Source organism: Oenanthe melanoleuca, chromosome 8 (assembly GCF_029582105.1).
Source record: "Oenanthe melanoleuca isolate GR-GAL-2019-014 chromosome 8, OMel1.0, whole genome shotgun sequence".
NCBI lineage: Eukaryota > Metazoa > Chordata > Aves > Passeriformes > Muscicapidae > Oenanthe > Oenanthe melanoleuca.
The window spans coordinates 19,069,195-19,084,642 of NC_079342.1; the positions used below are offsets into that span (position 1 = coordinate 19,069,195).

A 15,448-nucleotide genomic window follows, 5' to 3' on the forward strand; every position below is an offset into this window, starting at 1 on the left:
CACGACTCGGGGCAGGGAGGGGATCTGTACGAGTGTATTTACTGCACTCAGGGCTTTTCATCTGCACTGTGAGTGAACACGGCAGGGGAACCCTGCCCGCAGCTGGGGTCAGGCTTTGGGAAGCGTGCGGGACACAGCCCTGGCTGAGCAGACACCGCGCAGGGATGGGACCGGTGCTCCCAGCCTGCAGCACAGAGAGACCTCTGTACTTAGGGATGCTCGGATTTTATCTAATTGACTGCTGTGCCCTCGACATGCAAGTTAAAAAGCAGCCCTGGGCAGCCGTGTCCCAGCAGTGACCAGCTGAGCTCCCCGGGCACAGGCAGAGGAACAGCACACATCAGCTCTAGCTGGCATTTTCACTACTGCTGCTGAAGAGCCTTCTAAATTAAAGCAGACTTCAACAAAACAAAACACTAAAAGATTCACGAGGCAGTACCATAATATTTTAAAATTTTAAGGTAAAATTAAATTTCATACAAATAAACTTCCAAAAATATTTTGCAAACTCTGGCATATGGCTATGATACAGTATGTACAAATAAAATATCAGAATGGTTACATTTTATTGCTTTTTTTCTTTATTTGGTTAAGGAATTATACAGTAGTGTATAAAAGGGTATGGGAAGTGGCAAGAAGCAAGTGTTGGCTTCTTGTCCTCTCTAAAGCTAAGGTTGGTTGGTTCTGCTTTGTTTTTAAATACGGTGTTTTCAAATGTCACATCAAAAGCATTTTGGTACTGGGTGGCATCTGCATTACCCAAACAGGATAGAAGAACAACAGTGAAAGAAGCCTAGGAAATGGGTAACAGGGCTCCATTTTGTACATTCCTGTGCTGATTCATACTTCCAAAATACAATTATTGATAAAACATCCAGTCTAAAGTTATATAAAAATCAACAATTATGAACTGACTTCCTCATAAGCTGATGTTTCAGTGAGGTGGGCAACTTCAACTCACTAATCATGCAAAAAAAAAACTCTGAACAAGATCAGTGATATTTGTGGGCAAAATCACCCAACTTGGCCCTGATCTAGCCTGTGAGAGAATCCCCTCTGCAAAAGCAATTTTTCTATGTTCCAGAAGGTAATAAATACACTCTGTGTTTAGATTCACTACTATGAACAACAGAGCTTTAAGTTCCTCTAGTAAGAAAACCTCACTCACAAAACATGTGTCAGTACAGAACGATGATGCCATTGCACATGCCTACACAGCTTTTTACATCCTTCTGTTGGCAAGGAGACAGAAAATAAAGGTACCAAGAAGGGATCACGGTCACAATAGTTAGGGAAGAGCTCACAGGTCCTTCTCTGGGCCTTCCCACCCACTCACACTCCTGGAGTGTACCAGAGCACTGCTGAGGCATGAACTGCTCAGGTGCTGCTCAGCAGGCTGCACTGAAGGCTTTTACCTCTTAAGCATCTATTAAAGCTATTAAATATGTTCATTTAAAAAAAATAAATAGACAGGCTCATCTCACAAAATATAATCTGAATGCAACACAGCAAAGCCTAAAGAACGCTGAAGTGAAAACCCAAGCACTTGGCAAGTTAATTGCTCCTGTAGGCTCATGATATATATAAAAACACTTTCAACTCTTCCCTTTAAAAATACATCCTGCTATAGATGGGCATGACTTACCCCTCCTGCTTTCCTCTGACTGAGGCCAAATTTATTCATGGATATACTTAATAAAATCAGAAATTTAGCTGAAGGTCTTAAACCCCCATTCCAGGCTCAGTCTCTCATTATAAACAGCTTACTACCAACACAGCCCCTGACACAACTTCTCCTTAAATATGCATAATTTACTCTATCTCAAATATTTACAAGCAGAAGCAGCCCATCTTCACAAGACAGATTTTCCTTCTGCTCTACATAAAGTGCAGCTCTCTAATTTAAGGCAAATTTCAGTGAAATATAAAACCATAGTTTTATTTTAGTATGTAGACATTTTAAATTATAACCAATAACTCCCTTGAAAAGGAAATAATGAGAGGAAAATGTTTCCAAGTTTGGGAATTTTCTGGATAATAGTCCCAATATTATGTCCCATCGACATATAAATTTGTAAATTTCTTTTCAATAAATGCAACTGAAAATATGAGGTGACAATGTGTACAGTAATTTAGTTCCAAAGATCAGTAAAACACTGGGAAAGTGCAGCTATAGTTTTTCATGTCCTGTAGCTTCCTTTAGCTACAAGTAACACCATATCCACCCATATCACATTTCTAAACATATACTCTATACACCTAATGCTAATCTCAGTTCTTTTAGAGTGTATTTCTCATCTCCATCTGTGTCAAACTCCTTAAAGCTCTGTGATTCCTGGACTGTGGAGCCAAGCAGCTTTTGAAGATCTCTGTATGAGAGTTTTCCATCAGGTGCTTTTTCAAACAGTTTCTGAAGATCTGCAAAGAGAACAAGGATTGAGAAACAGCTCCTTTAAGTACACAGGAATATCCTATAAGCTGCTTTCCCAGTTTTACAGCATTGTCTCTTACTACCCAGTAATCACATACAGCATCCCTGAGTGAGGAGTTTGCCTCCTATGTTGTCACAAGATGCTGGTAACAGTTTAGGAGAAAAAAGCATGAACATTTCTGGATTAAATTACAGTAAATCTGAAGAAAGTAATCCCTATTTCTGGCCACAATTACGAGCCCATTTTACAACCACTAACTGCATACAGATGCAGTTATCCCCCACAAAAACAAGCTCTGAATGACTGTTGCTATAACAACAGGACAGATGATATAAAGGGAAAAGTGTCTATTCACTTCCTGATGCAAAGAGTTGCCCTTTCAGGAGCTGAAGAGATTGAACAGCAAGATCCAGAAACCATTCATCTGACCAGGCAGAGTTCTCTTACGTGAAAAAAAAATACAGAACAGAAAAAAGCCCCAGAACATACACACTCATAGCTACTTCTTTTTCCTTCAGCATGTTAACTCTGCCCTTGACTTGTCTTCACAGTCTCTGGGGCACTCAATGTAATACTTTGGTACTCAAAACAATTATAATTCACACTCCTGCTTAAATCTCAGTTTCTTTTCTTTTACATGCTATGCTTTCTTTTCTGTTTTTTTCTTAATTGCTTTAAAAAAAAAAAAAAAATCATCAGTAGTCCTCAAGCTTTTGAATTTGATCTCACATCTCCCAGAATGTTTATACTTATCCTCTACTAAACATTTACATGAAATACTCAGAAGAAAAGGTCAGCCTAAAAAGGACATACCTTCAATGCTGGAAATTCCTGGTAAGGACAGATGGCTCAGCTGCCCGTTTCTCTCTGTGTTGTCACCAGCTGACCTTGAAGACACCCTTGAAAGGTCTGTGGGCTTTGCTGTAGTACTCTGACTACTTTCAACTGTTACAAAACAATTTCTATTAGTCCTACTGATTCCTCAGAAATACAGCTAGCAAAACCAAACAAAAATGCAATAAAACAGTTTTTTTTATCACAGATGGGATAAGAATCCTGCAATATTTCAGAATGTAGCAGTGTTGTCCCTTTTTACTTTAACTGAAAGAACAGTTTTGGAACAGTCACACAGCTTTAATCTTCCATTCTGTACTAGGAAGTGTGTATTTATAAACTCACATATAAAAAATTACTTGGGAGTGTTTTCTGCTCCCCACCCTGAGGGTGCTGAAGAAGCTTCATGAAGCAAATTACATCTGCCCATCTTATCACTACCAGTATTCCCCAACAACAGAGTATAAGTTTCCAAGGACCTGCTTAGAATGAACAAACAGCACAGTTCTATTGTAATGAAATATTTAATAATCTGATGTTCAGCAGAAGTGCAGAACTGAAGTCAGCAGAGGCAGAGACCTTTCCTTTCTGTTACACTTACATTTTGAAAAAGCAAAACCAGATGTTACTGGGTATAAAGTTCTACAGTTAATCAGTGCATGCCTTCAAACATCAGCTATTGATCCACGTGAATACTGCCATACACATTTTAAGTCACCTTCAATCTTTTGGAGTCACACAGAGTTTTCTGTTTTAGAAACATCAGTTCCTGATGCTTTAACTAAAAAAACCTTCATTAAAATCTTAAGGAAGAGTCTAAATTATCCACCTTAATTAGTTATTCTCTGAATTACACAGGGAACCTCTAGGTTTATGGATTACTGTTACCAGCCATTCTTACCATTCCTTGATGCCTCAATGGGTCTGTCATTTTCTGACTTGCCTGTGAGAGCATTGATCAACTGAAGAGTCTCTTTTAGTTTTGAAACCTGAGAATCTCTAGTTCCTGCTTCCTGTATACTCACAGAAAAAAAAAAAAATCTTAAAATGCACCCCTTCAGCAGATGTAGATGAGAAAAAGTAATAATTTAAAATATGCAAGCACTTTTGACTGACTTAGAGGTATCAAGGCTGATCAAGTTTAAAATTATAAACAAGATTTTAAGACATAAATAAATTTTTAAAAAATCTACAAGAAGATGTAATGAATAAATTCACACGGTCTGCAGGAGAACAACAAAATCAGTAGCTCAATCTGAAAGACAGGCAATTATTTTGCATCCACTCATTTCAAAAGAATCTGATGTTTACTTTCTGAATTTCCTACAGAAAAGAGCAAGACACTGGAAAGCTGTAATATAAAACAGACAAGCATACTTGAAGTGAACATTAATTAAACTGCCTCATTGTTCCAAAGGTTTGTCTGCAGTAGTAAATAAATACCTTTGTGCAGGAGCCACTGCATCTCCATTAATTAAAAACACCATATTTTTTAATCTGCAGCTCCCTTATTCTATTCATTGGTACATTCCAGATGACAGGTTGAGTTCACACCAGTACAAGCCCAGAACTGACAGTGCAGCCTGTTCACTCACCCATCTTCTTTTCATCAGATGGAAACTAAACTCAGCAGCCTCCCCTCCCATCCCCAGCCCACAATTTGGCCATTCAGTTAAACTCATTCCCAGCCAGGCTTTCAGCAAGTCCTTGACTCCATTAGTGCCTCCTTGCAGACCTTTGATCAATTAAGGTCCATTTAAAACATCTTTAGAAAGACAATTACATGCTCTACTAACCCAGTGTAATTTGTATTTCCTTACTTTACCTTCAGTTCTTTAGTTGACTGAATTTCACTATCAAGTTGATCTTCATTTTCCACTTTTAGAGAGGTAGTTGCATCATTCCCCTACAGAAAAAAACCAGCAGTTTATTCACGTGCTTTTTATTTTCTACAACAGTTTATTTCCTTCAAGTTTGGCAGACATTAAGCAGAGATAAACCAGGGCAGATACACTGTAGAATAAACATGAAGTCATAAAAATGGATTATATAATTTACCACACTAACGTCAGCATGTTCCTTTATTGTTAAACATATAGAACATGTTCTCACAGATGGGCCCCAGTGTGGCAAACAGAAAGCACTGGAAAAATTCATGAACTTATTTAGGAGTTTTTTTTATTATTGGGTTTTTTTAGAATTTAACCACTCTTGAAAAAATGCAGAGTCCTACTTAGCTCATCAGTGGGTCTTAACAGATCTGCGCAGAGTTATTCCTAAAACATAGCTTAGTTTGTGAATCCTGCCTCATAAAGCAATCACTCAACTCTTAAATGTCAGTTTTGGACACTTTCCTGTAGATGCTTCAGGAAAGAAATGAAACACTGCTTCTGAGACACTCTTAATGTTGGTTATCTGCTCAGGAACAAATTCCATCCTTTTATAAAGGAACTTCTAAGTATCTCAACCTATGTTCCATCTGACATTTTCTTTAGTTAAGTCTGAAAAGTGGTACCTGCATTGTAAGGGAAGTGTAAGTAGTCTAAGAAGAACACCCTGAGCCATCAAAAACTTACCACGATGGTAGATGAGTTGTCTCTTTTGTCCAGATTTTTCACAACCAGGGGAGAGTTTTCCAACAGCGTAATTTTCTGGCTGAGGTTGCCAATGGCTGAATCCACATTTAGAAGCTTGATGTCATTCAACTTTTGGTACACCACTACAGTATTATTCAGCTGCTCCAAAGCTGCATGCAGAGCCTGGCTTTCCTGAAATATAAACACAGCATGTGTCAGCTTACCCAACCTCTGCAGCAACTCCTGCTATTAACAACACAACTGACCCAGTTTAACTGTGCAGACTTCAGGCTGGTTCTCCACTGACACCACTGAAAACATCCAACTGGAAGCTTCCAGAAAGTTATTCCAACTTTCTAAAAGTCTGAAACTGAGATTCTTCCCCAGGGCTAACCTCTTTGTTGTTAATATAATCACTTCAGCTGTGCAGTGAACACAGAAAGCCTATTCATCTCATTTTCCAGGTCAAGTTTTGTAAGCACAACAATGATTTTTCCCAAGAAAGCATGTACTGGGCATATTTATATATAGGATTCATATTTGAGGAAGATACTGACTGTAGTAAATAGAACACTACACATTAACTTTTTCTTTCTTTTTTTTTGGTGTTGCTCTATTACTGCTTTCCACACCTCATTACAGTGAGGGTGACTCAGTACATGCCACTCCCAAGTTTGCCCAGATTAGCAAGTACCTGCCATAAAATCCACTCCACTAAAAGCCTTTAACTTATTTTCATTTACTTTAGCAAAGCACACCTATAATTTGTCAGATATTGGTTTTACTCTTTTTACTCCTCACCCAGGCAGAACACACAAAAAAAACAAAACAGACTCTCAGACCAGGTATGTCTGCACATACACAGGAACATCTTATGATTTACTTTAAAGCATGCTACCTGCATTATCTTGATAAAAAGTATACTTTAAGCACACTTACATGGGTAAGTTACATATCCATGACACTTGTACAAAATTTCTTATGCAAGGGAGAAAAATACCTTTTTGCAGTATTCTGTCTGATTTCCCTCAGTCCTTGGCACAACAGTGGAGGAAAGTGAAGGAAGCTGTTTTAATTCCTTCTAAGGAATGAAGTAGAAAATTGTGTTAAAAAAATCCCTGTGAATAAGTGTTTAATAACTGGTACACTGTAGCTAAGGATGTTTTGCTACAATTAGTCACTCAGATTTGCTGTGCATGCAGTATTTTAACTAGGCTAATAGTTCTCTCTTTCAAACACATAAGGTCCAAATTAATTTTCATTAAACCCTCCTAATTAACTCTTCTCCATCTAATGATGTATTATGATACACATTTCACTGCTACCATACACACTGCCATATCTGCAATGTTTTTAGAGCACCCACTGACTGAATCAAGCTTTATTATGTGTCTAATTCAAATTTTATCTGCAAGAATTCTTGCACTGCAGTTTAGCCAAAAAACTGTAATTATTGGCTCAGTTTGTTAACCCAAATGAGAGATCAGGATAAATACAGTAAGTAGTTTTTGCTGAAGACAGTAATTTCATCCTTATACAGATCCTTAATTCAACCAACAAACTATATCAATTTTCTGACATCCCCAAACCTAAAACAGTGCAGACAGTTACCATAAGCATCCTGCATCACACATGAGCATCTCCCAAGCCCCCATATCAGTGGAACAGGAAACAAAAATATGCAGGATAGGAAGTGTAGGAAGGAACAATTCTGGCTCCAGAGAAACAAGTACTTGGTACCTTACAAAAGTCACACAGCAATTAGAATATTAACTAAATAATTAAATTAATATTAGGCAGTGTTAAAGCAGTGCATTTTTCTTACCACATCATTCTGGAGTATTTCTATGGATTTCTTGTATTCCTCAATAGCTGTCTGTATATTTTCAACATCATGAGCCACACTGGTAAGAGTGCTACCTATGTTGGCTACAGTCTGCAATAAAAAAGATGACAGAAATCTCAGCCTTCCCCAAAGTACCAAACTGTCCCAAAGTACCAATCAGCTCAACACAATGTTTTGTTAGTGAAACTGCAGGCAGACTGCCACAAAAACATGCACACAAGTTTGAAGAATTCGGAAATTTTTTTCACTCAAAGCTGCAAATTATACCCAAAGCAACCTCAGGACCCCTCTAGCACCCTTCACCACTAGGAACAAAAGCCACTACCCAAAAGGAATTCCCTCAGTAATCCTTCAGGATTTTAACATCAGCAGGCATTCTTATTTCCAGGAATGGCAACTACAAGGAAAAAGCCTCAAGAAAACCAAATCCCACAAAAGAAATGCAGTCATAGGATCACTCAGGTTGGCAAGGATCTCTGACTTCAGCTGTTAACTCAGCACTGCCAAGTCCACCATTAATCCATGTCCCCAAGCTCCTATCCATGTCCTTTAAATACCTTCAGAGATGGCAACTCCAGCAGCTCCTGTGCAGCCTGCTCCACTGTCTGACAACCCATCCAGTGGAGAATGTTTTCCTATTATCCAATCTAAACCTCCACTGGCACAACTTTAGGTTATTTGCTCTAGTCCTTCCTGAACTTCCCAGAACTGGACACAGGATTTAAGGTGTGGCCTCACCAGTGCCCAGTGCAGGGGGACAATCTCTGCCCTGGTGCTGCTGGCCACACTCCTGATAACATGTTTTCAGACTAGCTTCTGACCAGGTCACAGTGAAAATCCAGCCTGCTTGTAGCAGCAAATAAGGAGCTTAGGAAACAGCTTTGTGCTCCTCCCAGAAAAAGAAATCCTGGCAGCCTCATCAGCCAAACCACACTCCTTGCTTTGCATATTATTAGCTTGTTAATTATACATTAATTTTGTAGGGATAGGAAATGAGATGTGGAAACCCATAATGCCACAAAGACTGGACTAACATTAGGTGTTAACCCAACAGAAATATTTATAGCCAACATTAGGTGTTAGCCCAATATAAATGTTTATTGCTAAATAAACAGAACTGCCATGGAAGAACCAAGCAAGTTTCAACAAGCCATTCTTTTTACCAAAATAAACAGGATAGTTCTTTGGTGAAGAATGCTCAGTAAGGCACACATGCTTTTCTGTATTAACAGAAAGCAATGCATTTCCTTTTCCAGTTATAAAACCTAAACAAACCACCTGTTTGCATGCAGTTATAAAACTGCAGAGAAGCTTTTTCCAAGTGTCTCACATGATATTAAGATTAGCAACTTAACAGATCAGCTCCAAGGTACACATGGGGACAGCATAATACAAACAAATGCATCTCCAAAAGGGAAAAACAAGGCCTTTAAATTTTTTATCTACCACACATAATCATAGGACCATATAATTTATGAAGCCAAATTTTTTATGACAAGAGAAACAAATATTCCTTGCAACTCAGGTATCTCCTGCTGTCACTGCTGTCCTCAAGAGACCAGCTGCAGCTTAACACACAGAACACATTTAGTAATAGCCACACTCACAGTACTTACCTTCTGAAGTTTCTCTACTGTGAGGGGAAGAGAAATCAGGTCAGCAGCAGATTTTATATTGTTTTTGAGATGATTTACTGTTGAGGTCAATAGTGATATCTAAAACCAAAAAGGAGGACTTGGAATTAGGCAACATAATCCTGATTCTGACCTACCCCAATACTGATGGCTTAATGTGCAATATTTAGACATAAGGTAATACAAAATCATACATGTACACACAAAACCACCCCTGTCTCTAGGTTAGAATTCCAGCCCAGGCTTCATTAAAAATATTCTGCTTTTTGCAAAAGAGCAAGTTTTTATTTAGCTATTTTTAAAAACTCAATGAAAACCACAGAAAACTTTTCAGTAAGGTACCCTCTGCCAGTTTTATATTCATCCTCTTAGAGAGAGGCTGTTGCCCAAGAAATACTTAAAAAATTGTGCAACAAGTTTTCATGTGGAGGAAACCATCACCCACTCTTGTATTTAGCAATGAAACCTGCCTGGCAAAACCCAGCAAAGCCATGCAGCCTCTCCAGCTGAGTGATGGGCAAAGAAATTGCACCTATCACCCAAACTCTCTGCTACACAATGGAACAGAGACTAAAATTCAGCTTCTTCTGGCTAAAAAACAAAGTTGTTTTGCAAGCTGAGGAAAAGATCCTAATTTTACATTAGGTCAGTATTAATCAGCTGGCATGTAGACTCTTCTAGCTCACAGCTGTGAACATTGGCTGAGATTATTCCCAGCAGCACATCCCAACATTTCACAGATAAAAAAACAGCAAGAAAATTTTGATCCCCAGAAGATCTGGCTCAGACTGAATGTAACCAGATCCTGAAGTAACCTGAGGGCCTGCAAGAACCACGTGCAAGTATCTTTAACAGCCAGGTGCAGATAAGAGCATTTTAGAAGACTCACAAAGAGCTGAATAACTGTGGCTAAAACAGTGAGATGCTAAAGAAAGCAAATCAAATTCAGATGTGCCCCAGTAAGCACCACATGGGACTGAAGAAAAATCAATCTAAGCAGGCACCTCAGTACTCTAACAAATTAAACCACAGCACCTGGGTCAAGAAGAGCTCCCCACACACACCTCTCAATACCATTCAATGTGAGCAGCTCTGAACTTTTACCCTCCAGGGCAGAAATTTCAATAAAAGCCTTGCTGGATGCTTCATTTGAAGAGTGAGTTCATAGAGAGCTCTCTGGTAAGTGGCCTAGTTCTAGCCCCATCAACAGTGCCAAGATTTACACCAGCTTAGAGGCTGAGTGTGTGTTAGCAGGTTTTATACTCACAGGACACCAGGCCTTAGTTTGTAGCAACAGCAGCTTGCTCTGAGTCAGGTAACTCTTCCACACTTACAAAACACTCTCAGAAATCTGAAATGTCAAATCTCTCATCATAAACATCACAACTATTTGGCAGGAAAATTAAGAACTGCAGAGTTCTCAGGTTCTTTTAAATTCTGCCTGAACTCCTTCCACCAGTTATGCAATTTCTCCTCTTGTGATCAGTCTCCAGCCCAGCTGCATGCTCAAGCTGTTTTTTGCTTGTTTAAAATGAGGTTTATACTCTATTTGAACTTTAAAAAGAAGCTGTGACGTTTATGGTCACAGAAGTCCTTAGATAAAATTAATTTCCATTAAAAATAATTGAATGGAATATTTTATTATTTTTCAAAACCAAGGATTGATCCCCTCTTACCTGTTTATTGATCTCTGTGATATTTATCCAAATTTTACTCAGCCCTAGTTCTCCAGTTTCAATTTGTTCTAGCTGCTTTTGGTTCTGCACCAAATCTTCATTCAGTTTAGGAATTTCTTGGAATGACATCTTTTGACTAGATTCCACTAAAAGAATGAAAAAACAGTTAAAAGCAAACTGAAACAAAAATCAAAGTAAACAACACTAAAAGGAACAAACCAAATTACAAACAGCAACATCTACAACAGTGAAAGAAGGCAATAATAGTTTCTACAAACAGGTTTATTGCCAGTCTGGATTCAGTGTTTGCTCAGAATGACAGCTCTTTTTTGTTTTAAGAGTAGCAATATCTGCAGAGAGAACCCAGAGAGACTGCACTAAATTTAACACTTTGCATAGTCCTGTCATTCTGGCAAACCTCAGTAGGTCTTTATTTAGTGCAGTTATTTTGCATTACCTCCACAGGGGAACATGAAATAGTAATGGGCCTGTGAATAAGAGTTGCCAACAGTCCCAGGGCAAAGGAGGCAGGTGAAATGAACCTCAGTGCCCTTTTCAAGCCTGCAGAGGGGCTGCTGACAATGAAGTGAATTCCAAGGAGACTAATTTAATTAGTAGCTCTGTGTGACAGAAAAACAACTGAAAAAATAATGCATAAGCTTATACACCAATGCCTGTTGGTAAACAAATCAGTAAACAAGGTCCTTGGAAACTAAGTCAGTTATTACTGCCATTAATACTACAGGAAGGGGGAAACATGCAGCTCAAATCAATTCCAGTGAGCCTCAGAAATGCAGCTCTTCCAGATCTGCAGTGACTAAGCTGTTTAGCTGCACTGTGAGGCAATCCTAAATCCCTAGGTCTGAGAAACAAATAAGCAAAGGTTTTGAGATGAGGATGACAGAGTTCTCCAAAATCTGCATGCCCACCCTGTAAGGCAGCACTGGAAAGCTCCACAACAAACAGCCATTGTTCAGACCAGACTGCCAAGAGCAGTGGCACCTGTGGGATGTGTAGCTGGCACACCCCACAGCAGATTTCCACGTGTGACCCATCCAGTCAAAAGAAGCCTGTGGATGCCCAAACACACAAAACCGGAAAGCTGTGCATATCCAGAAACCCACCTCACTTCTCTTTAAGCAAGTTCTAAAAATACTTCCTAGGTGCAAAGAAATCTGCACTGGATCACCCAAGATCCTAACAACACTTCTGGGTATGACCTGGAAAGGTGTATTTTAGCCAAAACAAACTGGGAACTAATTTGTGCATTTGACACAAGCAGCTCACACTAAATCTCATGTTTTCATAGCCTTTTGTCATTTGTAGATAAATTATTTTCCATTTTGCCACTCTCACTGTGAACAGTAGGACTCCACCTGAAGAGTTTTTTGCAGCACTAGGAAGGTTAAATGCCACATGTGTTCTTAGCATCACTGCTGACAACTGAAGGGAAAACACTACATGACTTCCTCCTATTCCAAACATACTTGATGCAAAGATGTCTTGTTTATAAAAAGCACTCATCCCACGCTCACTTTGTGCAAAGAATGGCAGAACATATCAAATAGCACCACAAACATCTGCTCTTATGGGGAAAAAAGTTTGGATGAATACTCAGAGAAAGGTTCCTTTTCCAAACTTGCTGTACAACAGACGGGTCACCTGTCTTTGTTTCACCCACACATTTCACCAAGGCAAAATGCTGCCTTTGGGAACCAGGTTGTTCTTGCTGCCTGCTTTTTTTGTTGTTGTATTTAAATGCTGTGCCTCATTATGAGGCTTCCATCCAACTCCTAGGCATGGTATTATGATGGCAAGGAAATCCAACACGTTTACCACCATGCAAAGCTTTAAATGCACAGCTTTTCTATTAGAGCTGTTAAGAAGAAAACAAACCCATCTGTAACTGCCAGACAGGGAGAACACACTCAGGGGAGAACAGCTGCTTTAACAAAGAAGTCTGTGTTGAACAGGAATGATGAAACTTAACTACACCAAAGCCAACAAATGCTGTCCTCATGCAAAACTTTTACCACCAGCACACCTTTAAAGGGGAGCAGTCCACCAAGGGCAGCAGTTGCTGACCCAGAAACAGAAACAGCCACTGCAGAACTGCTGGGAACACTCAGCCACAAGGCAGCACCTGGAATTGAAGGTATCCTTCAGAACTGGTGGGTACAACTACAGGTAACTGCTAGAGTTTACTATCAGCTAATACAAAAATAAATCTATCAGCAATTCTCTCACACCCAGCCAGCCTGTTCCACCTTGGCAGAACAGGAACACCCAAACACCAACAGCAAAGAATTTCTACACACACTTCCTCAATGCCTTTTTTACCACAAGCAAGACAACACCTTTGCTTGCCTTTTTCAATCTACACAGGATTTGAAACACGACTAACATAAGATACCAAAACACATCTTGCTTCATCTTAACTCCACACTCCAAAGTATTAAACATATTAACTCTGCACCACACGTAACCTGATGTAAAAACTGAACAAGAACAGGTCAGGGCAAGCAAGACAAATATTCAGAGGATATAGAGAGAAAATACAGTACTGAAGCAACATTCAAATTGCAGTAATTCCATAGCAAGTATCAGAGGTTTTAAAAGAGTTCAAGACAAGAATATAACTTTTCTTACTTTTTTTCCAGAATTCCCTAGACTGCTTTGACAGGTCTGATCAGAACTTTTAAAATAGGGTGATTCTTTGGAAGAGAGCACTCTGAAGACCAAAGTCAGGAATTTTAGAAATGCATATACAAGCAGCTACAGGTCCACCCAGTCCAGTGTCCCTGCTCCTCAGAAGATAAAGAGCAGGCAAGAATATATAACATTCACCTTAGATTCACCAAGTCTCTGTGTTCTTGGCTCAGAGCACCCTTCAATTCAAATGCTATTTGTCTACTCAGTATTTCCAGACTTTGACTGAGCAGGCAAGCAACTGAACCTCTTCATATTGCCCACAGAAAATGTGAAATAGTAGTTACATTCATACTTACTAGTTCGAAACTTATCCTTTATTGCATCCAAATCTTCCTTGAGAGCCACCTGCATCCAGACTAAGCCAACACACGCGACCACACAAGCAGCAAGAATGACGAACGCACATAAAGGGTAACAGAACCTGCAGCACCGCAGGTAGTCTCCCCTGCAGAAAACAAAGTAACAGCTTGTGAATATACAGCAGTGCCTCGGAAAGTGTTATTTTAAATGCTGTTCGAACAAAGGAAGGGACACAGTTGTAACAGCACGCATTTTGAACGACAAGGGCTAACAGCGCTTTCAGGAATAAATAAGGCGATAAAGTCAGACTGAATAGAGAGTAACAGCCCTGACCCATCTCAGTAGGCACACCTGGCATATTTAAAAGCAGCTGTCAGGTTTCCTTTAGTAAAATATCCTGCTCTGCTGACATAAACTTATGTCAGGCACATCTCCTTGACAGCTTGAAAAACACGCTTCAGGACAAGGTATTACCACAATGCTACGGCACGTACTTCTAGAGCATTCTAATTGTGAAAGCCCAGGTTTCTTTGAGACATGCCTATTTTCAGGTATGCACAGAGGCCCATTATTAATGCTGTTACTTAACTGAAAAGCTTATTTACCGGGGAAAGCACAGCGCGCTGTGAGAAAAGCAGCACTGCGCCAGCTCGCAGGACAGTGCCACGCTGAGCACACACACACACACGGGCAACTGTGCCCAGCATCGCCGGGAGCTGCCCCCAAGTGTAGTCCACAAGGTGAGAACAGAACAGAAAAAATAAAGAATAAAAAAGACAGGGCATGGTCCAGTGCGAGCTGTCCCTGGGCATGGTTGGGGCTGGAACTAGATCATCTCTAGGGTCCCTTCCAACCCAAGCCATTCTGCGACCCGATGATACTTCTGTGCCCAGACCGGCATGCGGGGTGGGACACGGTGCAGCTCCGGGTGTCCCCGGGCAGTCCCCAGCCTCACACGCCGCCCTCACCGCCCAGCTGCGAGCGCGACCCGCCGAAGGGAGCGCAGCCCCGGGGCAGGACCGTCCGAGCGGGGCCGGGACTCACTTTCCGCAGCGGCCCCGCGGCCCCGCGAACTCGTCCTCGTCGGAGCTGGACTCGGAGTCGGAGGCGGGCGGCTCGGTGCGCAGCAGCCGGTGGCCCGAGCCCTTCTTGGCGGGCTTCTTCCTGCGGCCGTCGGCGGCCAGGCCGATGAGGGCGTTCAGCTCCTTCCGCTTCTTCATCCTCTTGTGGGGCGGCGGCGCGGCCGGCGGCTGGCTCCCGCCTGCCTCCTCCTCCTCCTTCTCCTCGGCCGCCGCCAGCGCGCTCCGGCTCGCCGGCCTGCGGCCCGGCGGCGGCTACAGGCGCTCCGCGGGGCCGCGGCTGTTGCTCCCCCGCCGGCCCCGCGGCGGCTCGCCCGGCCCCGCGGCCGCCGCCCGCCCCGCCCGCGCCATGGCCGCTC

The 15,448-nt window shown here is 41.1% G+C and overlaps 1 protein-coding gene across 1 annotated transcript; it reads right to left on the reverse strand.

The window, feature by feature from the left end:
- Positions 1-558: 558 nt before the first annotated feature.
- Positions 559-15,375, reverse strand: EFCAB14 (EF-hand calcium binding domain 14). Its single transcript, XM_056497321.1, has 11 exons — positions 15,055-15,375; positions 14,007-14,155; positions 10,999-11,144; positions 9,305-9,403; positions 7,668-7,778; positions 6,843-6,923; positions 5,843-6,034; positions 5,092-5,172; positions 4,168-4,279; positions 3,246-3,377; positions 559-2,418 (listed from the first exon to the last, which is right to left on the reverse strand). The coding sequence occupies exons 1-11, from the start codon at positions 15,228-15,230 to the stop codon at positions 2,252-2,254; spliced, it is 1,446 nt and encodes a 481-aa protein (XP_056353296.1). The 5' UTR covers positions 15,231-15,375; the 3' UTR covers positions 559-2,251.
- Positions 15,376-15,448: the final 73 nt, after the last annotated feature.

Coding starts and splice junctions, on each gene's coding strand:
- EFCAB14 (XM_056497321.1), bottom strand. CDS start 15,230: ATGAAGAAGCGGAAGGAGCTGAACGCCCTCATCGGCCTGGCCGCCGAC. Junction 6,924..7,667: donor AAATACTCCAGAATGATGTG/GTAAGAAAAATG, acceptor TTCATTCCTTAG/AAGGAATTAAAACAGCTTCC. Junction 2,419..3,245: donor AGGAATTTCCAGCATTGAAG/GTATGTCCTTTT, acceptor TTCTCTTTGCAG/ATCTTCAGAAACTGTTTGAA.